General features: G+C 36.6%; 1 protein-coding gene across 1 annotated transcript in view; it reads left to right on the top strand.

Annotated features, from left to right (window-relative positions):
• Window positions 1–21,353, top strand: part of Znf804b (zinc finger protein 804B) — a 542,692-nt gene that overhangs the window by 421,485 nt on the left and 99,854 nt on the right. The window contains exon 2 of the mRNA XM_021163875.2: window positions 6,668–6,811. Within this exon, the coding sequence (XP_021019534.1) occupies window positions 6,668–6,811 (144 nt within the window). The remainder of the gene's footprint in view (window positions 1–6,667; window positions 6,812–21,353) is intronic.

Raw genomic sequence — 21,353 nt, 5'->3', positions numbered from 1 at the left:
TGTTCCTCTTTCTCCACATCCTTGCCAGCATCTGCTGTCACCTGAATTTTTAATCTTAGCCATTCTGACTGGTGGGAGGTAGAATCTCAGGGTTGTTTTGATTTGTATTTCCCTGATGATTAAGGATGTTGAACATTTCTTTTGGTGCTTCTCAGCCATTCGGTATTCCTCAGTTGCTAATTCTTTGTTTAGACCAAAGTGTAGCTATTTCACCCCTTCTTAGAATTGGGAACAAAATACCCATGGAAGGAGTTACAGAGACAAAGTTTGGAGCTGAGACAAAAGGGTGGACCATCCAGAGACTGCCCCACCTAGGGATCCATCCCATAATCAGCCACCAAAAGCAGACACTATTGCATACGCCAGCAAGATTTTACTGAAAGGACCCTGATATAGCTGTCTCTTGTGAGGTTATGCCACTGCCTGGCAAATACAAAAGTGGGTGCCCATAGTCATCTATTGGATAGAACACAGGGCCCCCAATGGAGGAGCTAGAGAAAGTACCCAAGGAGCTGAAGGGGTGTGCAACTCTATAGGTGGAACAACAATACGAACTAACCAGTACCCACAGAGTTTGTGTCTCTAGCTGCATATGTAGCAGAAGATGGCCTAGTTTGCCATCATTGGGAAGAGAGGCCCCTTGCAAACTTTATAAGCCCCACTACAGGGGAATGCCAGGGCCAAGAAGCAGGAGTGGGTGGGTTGGGGAGCAGGGTGAGGGGAGGGTATAGGGAACTTTCAGGATAGCATTTGAATTGTAAATTAAAAAAATACCTAATAAAAAATTGGAAAAAGTTTAAAAAATAGTTATCTTCACTCTAAAGATGTATTTTGACATTGGGTGCTTGGGTCACGTTTTGTCATAGCCTGGAATGGTGCTTTCTGACCTCATTCTGCACTATACTAAGTACAAAAATTATTACATCTTACTTCACGTCAATCTCGCTAGCTACTTATTGTTATTCACCTTAATTTATTCTGAGAACACTGAACTCTTCAGCACTTGAACTATTTTAAGGCACAGGCTGACATTCAAGGTTCTCTTTTTCAAAGACTAAATTACTTTCTCTGTATGAATAAAATGAAATAAATAATAATCTTAAAACATGATTATTTTTAATTTAGTTTTTAACAAGCTACAAAAAGAAATGGAGGCAAAAAATATAAATCAGCAATATCTACTTTTTAGAAACAGGTGTACAGGATTTTGGGGAGACCAGTAGAATATGCTAAAGAACATTAAAATCCTTAAAGCAATCTCTTGCCTAATAATGAAATTTCTTATGTAGGTTTTTACTCAATATGAATTGTATCCTCAAATCATTTACGATGAAAAAAAAAACATAGTCAATGAATTTCCACTTTTTTTATTATATACTCTAGGTTTGTGCATATTCACAACCAGCTAATTGTGACTTTGGACTTATCTGGCTGCTGGATCATGACAAAGTCATTGGAGCAGCTGTGACCACAGGCATCAATCGCGCTTAAGTCAGACTGACCTGAGCCCAATTTCAGGCTCTGCAGCATGGTCTGTGTCAAAGTGTGTGTGCCCTTTTTCACATGCTTAATGGGAAAATCATAGGGCATATTTTTACAGCAAAGATTAAACTGATAAAAAGAATACAGTGTTTGCATGATGTTAGTTTACAAGAGGCACTTGATGGTTTTAGTGGGCAGTAAAAATTGTGATAATTGCAGCAATTTGATAGGAAATATCTACTCTTCTAATTAAAGGCAGTACTTTGAAAAAATACCTGGCAGTTTATAAACACATCTATTATATCCATGACTATTTAATTCTTGCTGTGAAAATATATATACTCTCCTCATACCCAAAATATTAATTATACAAAGTAATCAATTTTGCAGAATTATTACAAAATTACAACATAAAAATTAGCCTTATTGTTTTCTGCTCTTCAGCTACGGAGCCGTCCTCCAGTACAATCCACATGAAGTATCTGAGTAACTGTAACCCAATGGTTGATTTCTGTCTGACCATCAGCTTTACTCTTCAAGGTTCTCTAATTTGACACAAATCATATAAATGGTAAATGTCAGTAAGATAGTAAACCATGGGTTTGGTTTACCTGATCCTTCTTGTCTGAGACTGTATCCACCAGCTTTCTGATGACTAGTTTTCAATTCCCTTCCATCTGGTTAGCCCGTCTAATTTAACTTAGGCCTAAGCCAAGTTGCGAGGGTAAAGTCATTGGACCACAACTCTTTTACAAAATATCCTTAACGTCCTGTCTAGCTGTAGCCTAACATTTCTGATTACCAAATGTTCTTAAGGTACCTATCTTTTACTCTCTTTCATCCCTTCATTTTCTCTTTTTATTTTTTTATTTATTTACATTTAAAATATTGGCCCCCTTCCCAGTTTCCCCTTGCCAAGCCCCCAATCTCTTTCCCCCACATCCTGCCTCTCTGAAGGTGCTCCTCTACTCATCCACCCTCTCCCACCTCACCACTCTAGCATCTCCCTAAGATGGGGCATCAAGCCTACACAAGAACACGGTCCTCCCCTTCCTTTGATGCCAAACAAGGCCATCCTCTGCTACATATCCAGCTAGAGCCATGGGTCCCTCCATGTATATTCTTTGGTTAGTAGTTTATTCCCTGGAAGCTCTGGGTGGTGGTGTTCTTCCTATGGGATTGCAATCTCCTTCACTTCCTTCAGTCCTTCCCCTAATTTTTCCATTGGGGTCCTTGGGCTCAGTCCAAGAGTTAACTGTACATATCTGCATCTGTGTTAGTCAAATGCTGGCAGAACCTCTCAGGAGATAGCCATAACATGATCCTGTCAGCCAGTGCTTCTTAGTATCAGGGTTTGGTGTCTGCAGATGGGATCAGTCTCTAGGTGAGGTGGTCTCTGGAAGGCATTTTCTTCAGTCTCTGCTCCAGTTTTTGTCCCTGCATTTCCTTTAGACAGGAACAGTTCTATGCAAAATAATAATAATAATAATAATAATAAAAATTGTAATGTGTGGGTGTCCCCATCCCTCAACTTAGGGGTGGTCTCTACAGGTTCTACCTCCTCTTTGTTAGGTATTTCCACTAATGTCATTTCAGTTGGGTCCTGGGAGCCTTTCCCTTCTGGGACTTTCTAGTGGCTACTCCCAGTTCCCCATCCCCCACCGCTACATATTTCTATTCAATTTCCTGACCCACTGAACTTTTCTCTTTCCATACCTGTTCCTGACCCCCCTTTTTCCCTCCCATTCTTCTTTTCCAACCCCAAGATCTTTCCCTCCCTCTACCTCCCATGATTATTTTGTTCTCCCTTCTAAGGAGGGTTAAAGCATGAACACTTTGGCCTTCCTACTTTTTTGAAAATTTACTTTATTAGATATTTTCTTTATTTACATTTTGATTGTGATCCTCTTTCCTGGTTTCCCCTCCCAAAACCCCCTATTCCCTCCCCCCTCCACCTGTTCACCAATGCATCCACTCCCACTTCCTTGCCTTCACATTCCCCTTCACTAGGGAATAGAGCCTTCATAGGACCAAGGGCCTCTCTTCCCATGGCCATCTAGGTCATCCTCTGCTACATATGCAGCTAGAGCCATGAGTCCCACCATGTATTTTCTTTGGTTCGTGGTTTAGTCCCAGGGAGCTCTGAGGTTACTGGTTAGTTCATATTGTTGTTCCTCCTATGGGGCTGCAAACCCCTTCAGCTCCTTGGGTACTTTCTCTAGCTCCTTCATTGGGGATCCTGTGCTCCATCCAATGGAAGGCTGTGAGCATCCACTTCTCTATTTCTCAGGCACTGGCACAGCCTCTCAGAAAGCAGCTATTTCAGGCTCCTGTCAGCATCCCATATACAACCACCAAATCTAGACACTATTGTGGATGCCACCAAGAGCTTGCTGACAGGAGTCTTCCTTCTTGTTAATCTTCATGTGACCTCTGAGTATTCCCAGCTTTTTTCCTCATATCCACTTATCAATGAGTATATACGAAGTGTGTCCTTTTGTGTCTGGATTAACTAACTCAGGATGATATTCTCTAATTCCATACATTTCCCTAAGAATTTCATGAAATCATTTTTTAATAGCTGAGTAGTACTCCATTGTGTAAATGTACCACATTTTCTGTACCTATTCTTCTGTTAAAGGACATCTGGGTTCTTTCCAGCTTCTGGCTATTATAAATAAGGCTGCTAAGAACATAGTGGAGCATGTGTCCTTGTTATGTGTCAAAACATCTTTTGGGTGGAGCTGGGTCTTCTGGTAGAAATATTTCCTATTTTCTGAGCAACCACCATACAGTTTTCCAACGTGGTTTTACCAGCTTGCAATTTTACCAGCAGTGTAGGAGTGCTCCTTTTTCCTCATCCTCACCAACATCTGCTGTCACCAGAGTTTTTGATCTTAGCCATTCTGATTGCTGGGAGGTGGAATCTCAGGGTAGTTTGCCACCTACCAATTATTTCTATCTCTTGTTCCATCTTCCCTGTGGTTTTGTTTGTTTGTTTTGTTTTGTTTTGTTTTGTTTGGATGGAGAAAAATACAACAACTTTATTTTTCTCCCATGGTTTATATGTCCCAGCAAAATCTCTCAAGGTGTACAAAAATATCCATGTGGTTATAGTCTATTTTTGTTCAAGTGAAAAATTATAGTATAGATAGGTAGATAGATAGATAGATAGATAGATAGATAGATAGATAGATAGATAGATAGATAGAGCCTCAGTGCTTTTAAATGAAAAACTCTTTAGGTATTACAGACAGGTGACTAGGTCCCTGAGGATAGCTGATAAGTTTATATTTTTAACCTCTTGCATTGCAGGATACTTGCATATGAACCACAGTTGTGTGTATGTGTGAGTGGGGGGGAGGGAGGATGTGTGTGTGTGTGTTTAATGAAATTTGTAAGCAACCCCTATTTTTCCATTCTTGAAAAGGTAAAGAAGGTAAATGTTTATTCATTGTTTATTGCTATTTATACAAAGCAAAAAAAATATGATATATAATTTGGTTCTGCGATATTGTCATAGGAAAGGACCACCAATAAATGCTATATAGTTTTTCTTTTTTAAGTCACTGTTAAACTTCTATGTCTGAAGCCTAAGCCCATGTAACATGATAATTAAAGGAGTTTTAAAAATGGATTTAGAGGAAAATATAGAAAGTAATTAGAAAAGTCTTGCTGTTCTCTGTAAAATCTAGAATAATAAAAAACAAATATATTCCAGAGTCCAGTCATGAATAGTGTTCTCTTTCATTCTTTCATGAGAATGAAGCTTTTTTGAGTGATAGGCCAATGTGAAAGATATAAGATTATTGTGCTAACATAATAATACCTGTGATTATACCAATGTAATCCTTAGAAAGAAGAAGGGGGAAATATAATCCTAAGGACTGTGTGAGAATAATCATTGCCTTGATACTAACACTACTTAATCAAGACACTTTTCACTACTTCAAAGCCATCCTTCTGGGTCACTTATCACCAGTGGCCCCATCCTCAGGACAGTAAGCTTCTTTAGTCAAGTGGTGCTCTGTGGCCAAGCCAGAGTATTTTTATTTCTGGATATGTATATCTAGTAAGCTTTCTTTTTTTCTCCCCTTAACTTAGAGTGTAATCCAATTCTTCTAATCTCTGAGAAAAGGCATCCAGGCATTTGCTTTTACCTGTTTGATAAGGCTACTAATTACATTATGCTGCATGGTTATTAATTTTATCTCTTTGTATTTGGGTATGAATCATGTTTTTACATGTTTACTAACAACACCATAGATTCTTTAATTCAAATTTCTTTGTCACCTCCTTATCTGGTGTGTGACATGTCAACATTGTGATCATTTATTTATCGTTACTAGTGTATGAGTGAATTTGAGAGCACTTCAAGTTAATAAATGAAGCAGGAGGCATTAATATGTCTTGATTACCCATTGATTTAGGTAACACATACTGAATATGCCCCAGTTCTCAGCTACCTCATGTGTTGCTTAACAATGCAGGAACACACACAATTAAGAAAATAGTTTCTTTTGATTTTAGTGGAGCAGTAGACTTTTAAAACTATGGCATGTTTGGTAATAGTCATAGGAAGTTGTAAGGTGTAAAGCAGGAAGTATTACAACACAGTATAATGACAATAGAGAGAAACAGCAAATCACTGGTGATTACTAACAAGGGATCAAGGCATAGGTTGTTTTGGTCATGTTTATTTGCAGCTTACTTATTTGGTAAGTGTGTGTGATTCTGTGAGTATATATATCCAAAACTACTACAAATGAAATATCATAAAACCTATAAAAAAAATAATGGTTTGAAACACATGAACCAAGTATAATTGCTGGATCTAGCAGGTGCTGAGGGTTTATAAAATAATGTCTTGAAGTCTCAGATTATAGAGGCCTTGGCATCAGGCCTTGGCAATAGAAGGAACAGAGGCATCCCTACTAGAGTGTTCAGTGTGATTGATTGGTTGGGTGAATTGATGATTTCATGAGAAACAAAAAATGTAAGAAGTATACCAGGAAAAGAGAGATAATGCTACACACTCAAAGTTCCTTCCACAGAGACATGGATCGTAGATCTCAACCCTCAACATTTTATTTTAGTCACAGTAAAATTACACATTTCCTTGGTTAATATAAAATCTGCCTTCTCTCAGACAAAAATGTAACTGACATTTTTGCCCTTTTTAAAGGATTTTGCAGAAAAGGAGAAGTCTACAGCAAAATCTCTGGAAGATGCAAAAGCGAACTTTTACTGTGAATTGTGTGACAAGCAGTATAACAAACACCAGGAGTTTGACAATCACATTAATTCTTATGACCACGCTCATAAGCAGGTAAGCCAACATGAGAAAAGTCCTTTCACCTCTGAGATTTACGCCTGCAGAGCAGAGCTGCAATGGTTCGGCTTTGTTTATTATCATCTAAGACTCAGAAGTGAGATCATTCATGTTCCTTTTTTTTGTGGAAGGTTGTTTACTGTTCAAATGTTAGGGAAACTCATGTTTTTCTTAGGAGCACCATAAAGTTGGAGGTGGGTGTAGATCTTTCCTAAAAGTAGTGACATGTAGTTAATATATGTATGAATTCATGTAATTCACACACACAACACACACAAAAAAAAATCAGTAAAAGCAGTGTCACAACATTAAAAGTAACCAAAGTAGTTACTGGAATAACTAAAATCCCTGATAACTACACAGACAGAATGTACAAAAACTGAATTGATAAATTCCTCTAATGTTTGTTTTTACCCCTGCAAATATTCCAAGGTATATTTGAAAATACTGGCTCTGAGAACTCAATACAATAAAATTATTACCCAATAAAGGAGACATTTCAAACAAACATTTTTAAAAGTCAAACATATAAGTCAATAGATAAAGACAAGTGTACACTTTTCAGTTCAATTTCTTTAAAGGTCACATATATTGTTCTCTACATGTCTATTGTTCATATCGCATCAGATTTTTCCCTTGCTGGCTGAGATATTGAGGTGTTGGTGACTTAGGAAATCTGACTGTCATATTCCTGTGACCAAAGAAATAAAACTCCTGTGGCCAAATGATTATTACTAACAGTTACGGTGTCAAATGGAGCTGAAATGTTGTAATCTCTGGGTAAAGTTTGGATATTCTATCTGAAACATTTATTCAAATCAAATGAGATTAAATGTTTTCTATCATTTATGGGATGAATACTACTTATGTGGATTTGGAAAATACAGCACTTGTCATGAAATAATTTCTGTCCTAATATGCCAGATACGTGTATCTGTGTGTACTTAGCTGACATAGGCAAAGTCCGTGGGCAGAATGCTTAAGGGTTGTAATGACCAGCCCTCATGTGTACAATAAGCAACTTGTAATCTTTTGTTAGCAATATTTAGTAAAATATCCTTTTTTATTCTATCTTTATAACTCTGAGATAGTTCACTGGATCTTGTAGTTGAAACTGTAAGAATCCAAAAGTAACACTGTGACCTATCTGTCCAATAAATTTCTTGTTGCATTATTCCTGTCTCAGTTATACCACCACACTGTCCCTGTACTATACTGTTATATTGATTCAAAGCAAATTCCAAATAGCACACAATGTCATCTCAAAACATTGCAGCATGTGTCATGAGTTCTTAAAAATGTAACATCATTTTCAAAATAATATCAAGTTATCTTGCTTCCCTAATTGTGTCAAAATTTGTAAATTTGGGCAGTTTGAAAACAGTGTCTCTACTTTTCACATGCTATTATGTGATCAATTTTTTTAATGGTTAATCTACAGGTCTTTTGCTACTCATTTAATGGCTACTCTTTACAATCTGTTTTCCTCATGTGAGTTTTGTGAGTATTTTTTTCTAGTGTTGTGCTTTCACATGTTTCTTAATCATCTATGCTCTCCTAAAACTATTTGTTCTACTTAGCAATCTGGTCAAATTCAGATTTCTACTTTATTTTGAAGGACGATGTCAGGAGGAATAGTGAATGCTTCCATGGAAACACAGATGATGTCTGTTACTTGTCTTTATAAAACATAACATTTGTAATAAATGGGCTCAGGCACTGTCAGTTGAATGAGTGAACTCTACAGCCAGGAATGATCAATAGCTCATATCAGTTACTCCATTTGTAATTAAATAGTGGCTCTGCAAATTAATGAAATGTGCTGCTTAGGACAGGACTTCTTGTAAACATATGCACTCAATGTGACTTTATTCAGGCTAATTAATAATAAAATATGCTTGGAATTCAGGAAAAGATAAGTGAAGACCTTATAAAATGGGTATTTGATCTTGAGCTGTGTTTTACACAGGCGTGTGTGTATATATGCTTTGAAATTGAGATGACATTGTTGACAGCAGACATAGTTACCATGAAGAAATAGAAGATAATTAGTTTCCTGGTGAGAAGTGTGCCAGCATGCAGCATCCATTACAACTCAGAATTATGCCTAATCAATTTCCTTTCTATAATTTTTTTGCACATAGTCATATTGGTTTTCTAAAATGTTAATAGAACAGCCTGTTCTCAATATTTTCATCACATCTATACACCACTTCCCTTTATTTTTAGGCTTTTGTGTAACTTTCCACACTCTTCACATTCATCCAAACAATTGCAGAGCTTCTAATGTGTAGATACATATCTATGGTAGATAGGTAAAGGGATGGATTTGGTTCTCAGCTTCAGAGCCCAAGCAATGTCATTGAGGAGACAAGCCAAAGAACATCATTATGCACAAGCATTGCAGAAATCATATGCTGTGAAAATCCAAAATTAAAAACAAAACAGAGATTGATAAAGAAAAGAGGACAAATCATCTAATTTTTGAAAAGAACTTATAGAAGTTAACCATGTAGTCAAAACCAGTACACCCTGTACGGTAGGAAGTCTATATCAAGGCAAGAGGACAGATATGAATGAAGCTGGACGCAGAAAGTGCAACCTGTTTACATGCTACTGAAGGCATGGCCACTATTTTGGGAATTTCTTTGTCTTTGAAACAATTTCATTTGTGTAATTTTCAATGTCTTATACTGGTTTCTCAGTCTTGCACCCTTGGAATTTTCCATTCTTACATGTCATTACTACAAGCCTCTGACAGAACTCTTTATTTCCAGCACTTTCCCTATTCAAATTCAGCTTATCCACTAATAACCAAATTAGCTTACCGCATTCACAAGACCACTACTTTCCTACACACTCTCCAGTGAATGGTGACTGACATTTAAATGAAGATAGGCTTATTCAGACCACCATTCAAACCACGTGCAACCTGGCTTTTGCAACTACTTCCAAACTTCTCTCCTGGAACTCCAGCATGCCCCTGCAGTTTTCTAAAAGGCACCTTATGGTTTTCCACCTGCCCCTCTTGGCTCATACTCTTCCCACTGTCTAAGATGCTTTTCCTCTTAATGGCTACAATTTATATTGCTGCCTGTTTCATCAAGATTGGCAGCTTCTATAGGAACTTTAAAGGAGATGAGACTTCATAGAAAGCTAATTAAACACAAAATTTTCCAGATTCTTTCTACTGAAAATCAATTCAGAATTTTTGTTTCTGCTGCCCACTTTTATAATAATTAAATTTTCAGTAAACCTTGGTAGTCTGCTGCCGGGATAGTGTGGAAATATTACTTTTTAAAAATTTATTTTGGCCCAAAATATTTTGAAAATTGGATGAGATTTAGATTAAGCCAAATTAAAAAAAAAATTTAATGAAAGGAAACTTTATGTTCTTAAAATGAAGAAGTCATTAAAATAAAATATGCAAAAGCAACCTCTAAATTTCAAAGCTAAATACAACCAGTTGGTTCTTGCTTCATTATAAGCTATTCTTGACAAGCATAGTGATTTTGAGGATGGTAGGATCTAACTAAGAATAAATAGATTTTGGACTTAGGAATAAGAGTGTCTGCCAACATTTTACTTCCATGTGGGTTCAATGAAATTTCTTGCCTCTGCTGCTGAATTTCCAGTAATATAATCTTCCATTTTTGAGACAGAAATCCAAAGTTAGAATCCATTCATTACTCAGCAGTAGACCAAATTAGAACTAGAAATAAAACAAGCTTTGAATCCTCCCTTTATCTTTCATGCATTATTCTCCAGTTTATGATATATCTGTATCTTAACTATTTTCTGTGTCAAATAGCAATACAGTGTACCTGATGATTTTATTGTAATTATATTATTCATGAACATACTTTTATTTATTTATCTTTTTATTCATTCATTTATTTGTGTGTGAATGTGTTTGTGTGTATAAGTGTGTGTGTGTGTGTGTGTGTGTGTGTGTGTGTGTGTGTGAGAGAGAGAGAGAGAGAGAGAGAGAGAGAGAGAGAGATATGTTAATTTCTGATTCCTAAAAAGGCCAGGAGATAGCATCAGATGCCCTGAGATTGGTGTCAAAAATGGCTTTGATCTAGTATGTAGATGACAGGAACTGAAATAAATCCTGTGTAAAAACAGCAAGTGCTTTTAACTGCTGAGCTACATCTTTAGTTACATATAAGCACATTTTAATTCTCCAGAAGTAAGTATATATCTTTAAAAATAAAACAGAATTTCCTGTTGAACACTTAATAATACCTTCTCTGTAATTTGAACAAGAATTGAGCTATTTGGGCATTATTTATAGAGACAATTTAGTTCACCATTAATACATCTGAGGTTTTAAACTCTCTCCCACAAGGAAATATAATGAGGCTGTAGCTTTGACAATCTTTTTGTGTTTATAACTCATGTTTTGAGGAAACAATTCAGTTATTCCATCTACCATTCCCAGACATATTCTAATTCCTTACAATTGCTGAACATCATTCTAGAGCAATTTCTGTGTGTATATAAATGGCAGTTCCTTGGCTAAAGCAATACTGTGATTGTTAATACAGTGAACATGTCAATAGCAATCAATTCCTCATGAGACCATTTTTAGATCACACTCATATTTTGGAGACTAATAGCTGCAAATGTTTTATATTGAAACAGTATCACACATCTTCATATTGAGAACTCTTTTTTTACCCTAGAGACACAATTGCTCTTCTAAATTAAAAGCAAACATATACAAGCTAGAATACCTTCTGTATTCATGAAGGATCCTACTCTCAGACTCTACATGTGGAGCTTAATCCATCGAATCTCCCTTGACTTTACACAGGATTTATTTTTCTCAGAGGGTCTTGTTTAGTGTTAGGTTTCAAATCAAACTTAAAATGATTCCTTTCTAAAATGTTGTTTTGGATTCTTTCCTTCTCTACTAACTCTAGGTAAAATATTAAAGTCGATCTATCATTATCACTATGAGCCCAAAGGGGATGGCTCACATCTAAAATTGTATATTGTTTTCTTCCCAATTTTCTCTAGTTTTCTTCATAAAACTTCCATGTCAAGACCGAGTGGTTTATGTGGCCAGAGTACTAGTTACGGTTCTTATTGTTATGATGCAGTAATAATATCTGCACCACTCCCCAAAAATGATGAAGGGTTTCTTTGGAGATGCAGTTTAAAAGTGTAGGCTATCCAACACAACAGGGAAGGTGTAGCACCAAGTGAGGCAGCAGGTATCACTGTGTTCAAAGTCAACAAGAGGAAGAATAAGAAATATGACTGGGCTACAAAATCTTAAGGCCTGCCCTACTGATATACTTCTTCCAAAAGACTCTTACAGATTTCACAGTCGTATAAATCAGTTCTATGTTCTGTTAACAAGTGTTCAAACATGTGAGCAGGTGGGAAACATTCCATGCCCAAACCGCAAGTCAGACTGAAACAATAAAGAAAACCATTCTGTAATGTAATCTGTGTGTTTCACATTCTGTGAGCCCCAATTTCATAGAACATGGTGACACAGTGTGTGTGTGAGTGTGTGTGTGTGTGTGTGTGTGTGTGTGTAAGTGTGTGTGTGTGTGTTTTCTTGTAATTGGATATTCTACTAATGAAGAATTACAGCAAAACTAATCTTAGATTTTTGCTCATATTCAATTTAATTTATATATTTATTTTACATTGGCTAAAAGAATTTAAGATCATGATTTTTCACTTACAGAACACATCTATTTAAAAATCTGCATTCTGATCATAGATGTGCCATGTGCTTTCTGTTCCCTCTACCTTCAGTACTTCCATCTGACTGGGACCTTTCTGCTTCTTGTTATTAAAGCAACAAATCTTATGTCACCTCTTAGCAGGACCTTTCCTTTTCTTCATAATTCAAAGAGTGAATTATCATCTTTCTAATTCTTAACATCTCTGCAATATCTGTGGTGATCAGAGTCAGCTTGAAGGATCTTCAGATCCAGCTGTTCAATGTCCACGATTTTAAGAGTTCATTGTTTTACCACTGGTACCTTGAAATCAGTAACAAGAAATGATGAAAGCCCAGGCTTCTCCACTTTTATTTTGGAATCCTAGAGAGTTAGTAGACTGGTACAAAATTACTTGCACTCTTAAACTTAAAAAACTAAAGGGTGTGTCAGCAAAATCTTACAGGCATATGCAATAGTGTCTGGATTTGGTGGTTATATATGGGATGGATCCTTGGGTGGGGCAGTCCATGGATGGTCCTTTTTCTGTCTCAGCTCTGAACTTTGTCTCTGTAACTCCTTCCATGGGTATTTGTTCCCCATTCTAAGAAGGAACAAAGTATCCACTCATTGGTCTTCCTTCTTCTTGAGTTTCATGTGTTTTGCAAGTTGTATTTTGGGTAGTCTAAGTTTCTGGGCTAATATCCTCTTATCAGTGAATGCATATCATGTGTGCTCTTTTGTGATTGGGTTACCTCACTCAGGATGATATAATCCACATCCATCCATTTCCCTATGAATTTCATAAATTCATTGTTTTTAATTGCTGAGTAGTACTCCATTGTGTAAATGTATCACATTTTCTGCATCCATTCCTCTGTTGAGGAACATCTGGGTTCTTTCCAGCTTCTGGCTATTATAAATAAGGCTGCTATGAACATAGTGGAGCACGTGTCCTTATATCCAGTTGGAACATCTTCTGGGTATATGTCCAGGAAAGGTATTGCTGGATCTTCTGATAGTACTATGTCCAATTTTCTGAGGAACTGACATACTGATTTCCAGAGTGGTTGTACCAGGTTGCATTCCCACCAAAAATGGACAGGACCCTGATATAGCTACCTCTTGTGAGGCTATGTCAGTGCGTGCAAATACAGAAGTGGGTGCTCACAGTCATCTATTGGATGGAACACAGGGCCCCTAATGAAGAAGCTAGAGAAAGTTCCCAAGGATCTAAAGGGGTCTGCAACCCTATAGGAGGATCAACAATATCAACTAACCATTACCCCCAGAACTATGTATCTAGTTGCATATGTGGCAGAGGATGGCCTAGTCAGCTATCAAGGGGAGGAGAGACCCTTAGTTTTGCGAAGATCTTATGCCCCTGTACAGGGGAATGCCAGGGCCAGGAAGCAGGAGTGGGTGGGCTGGGGAGCAGGGTGGGGGAGGTTATAGGGGACTTTCATGATAGCATTTGAAATGTAATTGAAGAAAATATCTAATTAAAAAATTAAAGAGTTGTTTTTAATTTGCTGATTCTCCTACCCTATGTCTGTCACTAGCTCTGAAAACAAAAGTTACTCATCAATTCTAGGCACTGTGCCTCTAGAACTGAGATGCATCACTCACACCCATGCCAATAAGTCATTAAGTATTTTTAGTGAAATTAATATTTTTATTAGTTCTTAGATATTTTTACAATGTTTTTGATCATATTTATTCCTCTTCCTCAACTCCTCCCAAATACATCACCCTCTACCCAAACAGTATAATTACATCCTCCTTTTTTTTTTTTTTTTTTTTTGGCCTATAGGGTCTAATTTGTACTTCACATGTAAGCTTAGATATGTAGACCTCTGCAAAAGTATTATCTATCTATGAGAGAATATATTATTAATTTTTAAAAATAATGTCATTCACTTAGTGGTTATCAGTTGTCAATATTTCCTCAACTGGAGTTGGAATTCCATCCCCACTTCCTCTCCAAGCTGGCAGTTTTTCTAACTTGATCTTGCACAGATCTTAAGCATACTGTTATAACCAACATGATTTCACATGTGAAGTTGCCTTTCTGTGTACAGAAAAGACAGTTTCTGTATGTTCTCCCACTGCCCCTGACTCTTATCCTATTTCCAATCAGTTTCCTGCCAAGGCAAGAGGTGTGATTATTGATAATCCATTTAGGGCTGAAAATCTTTATTCTTTTATTTTCTGCATCATGCCTAGTTTCTGGGTCTATGTGCTTTCTGCATCATGCCTAGTTTCTGGGTCTATGTGCTTTCTGTACCTTGCCTAGTTTCTGGGTCTATGTGCTTTCTGCACCTTGACTAGTTTCTGGGTCTATGTGCTTTCTGCACCATGCCTAGTTTCTGGTGTTAATTGCTATATACTACAAATAGAAGCTTTTCTATTGGCAATGGAATGACACACTGATCTATGTGTATAATGAGACAGTATAAAGAACCAGTTACATTTTATGTCCATTTCATGGAATAATAGCAGTAGATTTTGCCATGAATACTATTATTTTCTTATTATGGATTCATACACCCAATATTAGTACAAGACAAGATTTTCATCATTTGAAGTGACCCTTATATCCAATCAGAAATAAGTTGGGTGCTCCTATGATGTTCATTCTGCTATTGCAACAGTGGACTTGTCTTTCTATGCTAGTCATTATTACAGCTTTCAGAGTTTGCTTCTGGGTAAAACTGTAATCTCTGTGCTCCTTGGGAAGCACAGATAGATTGTTTCAGCACTAAAAAAACTAGCCATCTGAGATGAAACTTCCAGGCCAGAACCACCTTAAGTTCTTTATGTGCTATAACTCAAGTATGTAATATCTGTCAATTTTGAGAGGGTAACCAAAAGTACTTAAAATAGTCCATAATATTTAGGGGCATATGGGTCCTCTCTGTCTAACAACTACAAAAGAGGTAACTCATTCCAAAGATTGAGAATTATGTTGTTATTATTGTTTATTTTTGACATTATCTTTTAACTATGTTGTTCTCTTCCATCTCCTCTCTCAAAACCTATTTATAACCCTCTCTACTCCTGTCTAAATTGATGGCCTCTTCTTAGAGTTTTATTATTGCAGGCAACTATATATGTGTATATATAAATATAAACTTAAATATAACCTGTTGATTCCATATAATGTTATCTTCCAGGATGACCGTTTGAGATTAGCCATCAATCATTGTGGTCTTTGCTGGGAATGACCACTTCTGTTTCCAGATTTAGTTAGTCTCCTATAGCTTTGCTTTCTTTAATGTAGGGTTGAAGCTGCATGTGCTTTTCTCCATCAACTTGGCACGTCCAGCGGTTGCACTGATGTTCAGCTCATGTTTGGGCATTCATGTTGGTTAGATTCTGTAAGGCTGGCTTCTGACATTACTAGGAGCCAGGATCTCAGCAAACTCCACTATCCTCCAGTTCTTACAGTCTTTCTACCCATCTTTCACAAAGTTCTTCAAGTCATAAGTGTGTGAGTAGATGCATCCATTAGGTCTGTGATGCAAAACGCTGTATTTTCATTGTCCTTGGTCTTCTGCAGTGGTTTCTGTCTATTGCAAAGATAATATTTTTTTGATGAGTGATGAAGACTATACTTTTCGGTGGGTATGAGAACAAATGCTTATATATTTTTGTTAGGAATTATGCTGGACTAGGCTTTTTATTTGTTAGCCAGTGGTCTAACTGCCATTTTAGCTGTTTTTATATATGCATATGTTCTGTCAAGAAGCTTCTACAGTAGCAGGTATCCATATGGCTTTTGAAAAGGTGTTTAGTATTTTTTTTTGTTTCTCCTCATATTCCCTACCTTCCATTTGCAATTCTAACTTAACTCTTCCTTTTTTGTTGCCCCCCCCCCTTATTTTTTCTCCTTCCCTTCTCCCTCTTGCTCTGGGCTCCGGGCCTCCACCTTAATTCTTTATACTAATTTGTTCTAGCTTCTTTCTCTTAAAGACTCCCTTAATGTTTCTTTGCTAACTTCTTGATCCAAGTAAGTACTCAAATTAAGCATATATATTTGAAGATTAAAAGTTAATATCTACAATTAAGAGAAATATGCAACATGCATATTTCTGTGTCTGACTTGTCTTGTTATAGAATGATTTTTTCCATTTCCATTTATTTACCTGTGAATTTCATAATTTTGCTTTTATTAACAGCTGAAAATAATATGCTTTGTAAAATAACAACATCGAGCAGTTAATTGCCATCTGGGATCCTTTCTTTCTGATCATTGTGAATATGGTAGCAATGGCCATGAATAATTACCTCTATAATAAGATATAAAGTTCTTTAGATATATGCTGAAGATGGATAGAGTTAGATGACATGATAGACCTATTTCTAGCCTGTTTTACAAAGACCCCTTTTGTGTGTGTGTGTTTATTTTATCTGAATACATTTAACTGTACCTCATGCATACATGGCCAAGTCACCTGGAAATGTAGTTATAGACATATGTGAATCACCATGTGGGTGTTGGGAACTGAAGCTTGCTCTTCCTCAGCAAGAGTAATTAGTGGTCTTAACCTCTGAGCCATCTCTTCCCATTTCTAATTTTCTTGGGGAATTGACTTACTGATCTTCATGGTTATTACACTCGTTCACACTTCTCCAGCAGTAAATAAGCATTCCAGTTCCCCTTCAAGAGTGCCTCAATTCATCATCATTTCCTTACTTGAAGCCATCCTAAAACCCACACTCCTACAGCCACATTAACTTGTTTTTATAAAGAGACTAACATACAAATTGGAGAAAAAAAATAAACTTCAACAAATGATATCCTGAATATGATAGAATGGACCTTTTAAACAGGACCCTGATAGCATGGGTCAATATTTATTAAAGGGACCTAATTAGGACCTATTAAAGGGACCTAATGAGACTAAAAAGTTTCTTTAACACCAAACTATACAACAATTCAAGTGAAGGAAAAACTTCATGTTGGGAAAATGCCTTTCTCTGTTATTCACACGTTAGAGGATTAGTATATATAACATATATAGAACTTAGAAAACTAAACATTAGAAAGCAACACAATTCAAAGTAAAAAGAGTACTCAAAATATGGAATGCAAATAGTAAAAAAATGTTCAAAAACTTGTTCAACATCCTAAGATATTAGGTGAATGAAAATGAAAAGTGATTTAATATTTTAATAAGTATATTAAATGAGTGGGTTGCTAAAGAAATGAATTTCTATGATTGCCCATTCCACTCTCCTGCATCAATATATTTATTCATCACTGGTTAAACATTGCTTTAGGTATGTAAGCTTATCACAAAGCCCCCAAACATAAAGTTAAATAGAATTATTGAATGAAAAGCACATGTTCATTCTCTAAGAAAATATTTGACTAATATTACATGTGTCACCATTAAAAGCTCATGAGGAATTGTTAGTATCCAAGGATGTTTAAGCAATCAGATGATCTTGTCATACTTGTGGTTAAAGGGGGGGAAAGTAAATCTAAATGTTATTTAAGAATAGTTATGAAAGGCTATGCAGTTAGATGTGCATTTTAGAGTCCTTGGAGTGCTAGGAGGGATAATGAGGGAATCCAAGTTTGTACAGATTTAAATCATAACCTCGCAAGCATGAAAAGTGCTTTTGATTAGAGTAGAAATTTGCACATGGGAATAGTATTTCAATATTTATTCTATACTTAGTTATTTAGCAAATATTTTAAAACATGAATTTACTTAGCCACCCTTCCCTGTGGCATACATTTTAAGAAAATAATCAGACCGATGTCCAAGGTTGATGTACATAACTGTTTGAAAAAGAAATCCAGTACATGTAGTACGAGCATAGTAAAAAGAAAATGGCTAAATTATATTACATAGAACATAGACAATCAGTGAGAAACTAAGTTGGTGTAAGGTCTTTATTTTATGTGAAACTTGATGTGATTAATCTTATATGATGCTTAGACATACATTTACATTAAAAAGTATAGAATTATATGACAATAAGTAAATGCTAGCTCAATAAATTTTTATGTAAATTTTTAAATATATAAGATATAATGGTAAGATTTTACATAAGTTATGCAGTTTCCCAATATTTAATATTATATTACTGTGACATATATGTACATATATTATGTGTATATACATATCACTGTGTTATATACATGCATATGTACATATATATATACATGCATATGCACTTATACATATATACATATGCATGTACATATACATGTACATACCAAGCATCCTACAGTACTATAACTACATACATTTTTGTGGAAATACTTTCAAAAATCTTTATATTCTTAAATGCCAAATATTATATGGCTGCTTCTTTCTAATTTATTTCTGTATTGTCATTCACACACAAAAAACTTTCTTTGAATTTATATAAACCAGATGATAAGACAGTTCTATTTCTATTTCCTGTAGTAACCTCCCAAGTTGAGTGCACTCTGCTGTCTCTTTTGTTTTAATATGGACAGCATGCCTTTCAAGATTTCTGCAGTTGTGGTTGTAGGTCTTGTTTCAACATCATTTTGTAGATGTGATTACTCATCTCTTTAATTGCATTCATTATTTCTTTTACCCCATGGATTGGATTCCTTACTTTATCCTTTTCTTTTAATGTACTCCATCTCCTAGAATCTAAGGGGTAATATTTGTAGCAAGAAACTATGCCTGTCAGAAAGTACATATACTTATTATATTAATTTTTTATCGAATTTTTTAACTTTTGCATATTCTCAGAAATGTGAACCTTGATTTATTTTTCCAGTAGGTGCCAGCTTTCAGTACTAATATTAAGAATTTATTTACCATTAAAATTCTTACCTTTTCTTTGAGGGAAACTTGTAGATTTTTCATGATTTATTCTCAACAAAGATTTGAAAAGTCTAGAATAATGTAAAAAAAAAAGTTCACAGATGTCCCCATCCTTGTTAGCTAATTATAGTGAGAGAGAAACACAGAAATTTAATATATCCAAAAATATAATATATTAATTTTTTCTACATATTAAAAACAAAAGTAAAGATCTTGCCTTTTGGCAAAACAATTTTAGTTAGGTGTTTCAGTAAATAATTTAATTAAAAGGCAATGATGTTAAGCCAAGAATAATGAAAATAAGGCGACTCAACCTTATTTCTCTATAATATTAAAAAGAATGATTATGAGGCAGTATGTCAGCTAGTCATCAGGCCATATAACAGCAATTTGGGGAATTACTAGGGTAACACTTGGCTGGGTGAAGAAACTTTCATTCATTACCTATTTGTTTTATCAGTTAACAGTTTTGTTTACTTATATTCCAAATGTTGTCCCACTCCTGGTCTTCCCTTGCAGAGTTCTTTCTCTCATGCTCCCTCCCCTTCCCCTCTGAGAGGGTACTACCCCTGGGCAACCCCTCCACCACAGGGGAACAAGTCTCTACAGGACGGGACACACCCTCTAGCAGTGAGTCCAGATAACCCAGTCCTTTACTACATATGTATCAAGAGCCTCTGACCAGTCTGTATATGCTGTTTGATTGTTGTCTCAGTCTCTGGGATCACCCAGGGGGTCTAGGTTAGTTGACACTGCTTTCCTTCCTATGGAATTGCATTCCCCTTCAGCTAGTTCAGTCCTTGCCCTAACTCTTCTATTAGGATCATGAATGTCAGTCCAATGCTTGACTGTATGTGCATCTGTCTCAGCCTTTCAGATGATAGCCAAGCGAATCTCCTATCTGCAAGCAAAATATAACATCCATAATAGTTTCCAGGATTGGTGCCCATCTTTGAGATGGATCCAATGTTGAGCTGGTCACTGGTTGGCCAGTTGTTCAGTCTCTGTCCCATTTTTGTCCCTGCATTTCTCTTAGACAGGAATAATTCTGGGTCAAAAATATTGTAGGAAGGTTAGAGTCCCCATCCCTCCACTGGGGGGAGGTATCTTCAGGTTCCATATAACCACTGATGGGCACATTGGCTAAGGTCACCCACATTGAGTCCTGGATGTCTCCCCCATCCTAGGTGTCCATGACTTTCTAGAGACCCTCAACCCCAGCAGCTGCATATTTTCATCCATTCTTCTGACCCTCTGTACTTCTTTTCTATCTCCCCATAAACCTGATACTGCTTCCCTTTTCACATCCCCCTCTCCTCTCCCACCCAGGTCCCTCCTTCCCTCTGCCTCCCATGATTATTTTGTTACCCCTTCTAAGGGGGATTGAAGCATCTTCACTTGGGCCTTCATTCCTGTTTATTTTCTTAGGGTCTGTGGGGTACTTCATAGGTATTCTGTACTTTTTGACTAATATCTATTTATCGGTGGGTACATATTATACATGTCCTTTTGGGTCTGGGTTACCTCACTCAAGATGATATTTTCTAGTTCCATCCATTTGCCTCTGTGTTCATTATCTGAACTATAGCTCAGGTTGACTTGGAACTTATTATGTAGACCAGTTATTCTCAAACTCATAACAACCTTCTTGCTTCAGTCTCACAAATGTTTTGATTATAAGAGTGTTAATTGGCCCTTCCAGTTGTCGCTAGCACAAGGACACCATGAGCCTGGAGTAGGCGGACACCGCCAAAATCCCCATGAGGACTCTCCACGCGATCTTAGGACCACCAGTGAGTGGAACACAACTTCTGTTCCAATCCAATTGCTTGGGACCTGAGAAAGCATTAGGGAAGCAGGAAACTGGCCTGAACAGGGTCACAAGTCCCTTCCGGTCAGTGCCAGCATTTGGTCACCTGGGCACAGAGTTGGCGGACATTTCTGGGTCTTCAATTCTATTCCATTGGTCTATTTGTCTGTCACTATACCAGTACCATGCAGTTTTTATCACAATTGCTCTGTAGTAAAGCTTTA

Source organism: Mus caroli, chromosome 5, assembly GCF_900094665.2.
Source record: "Mus caroli chromosome 5, CAROLI_EIJ_v1.1, whole genome shotgun sequence".
Taxonomy (NCBI): Eukaryota; Metazoa; Chordata; class Mammalia; order Rodentia; family Muridae; genus Mus; species Mus caroli.
The sequence above is the reverse complement of the archived record's forward strand: the minus strand, read 5'-3'. Positions and strand labels throughout refer to the sequence as shown.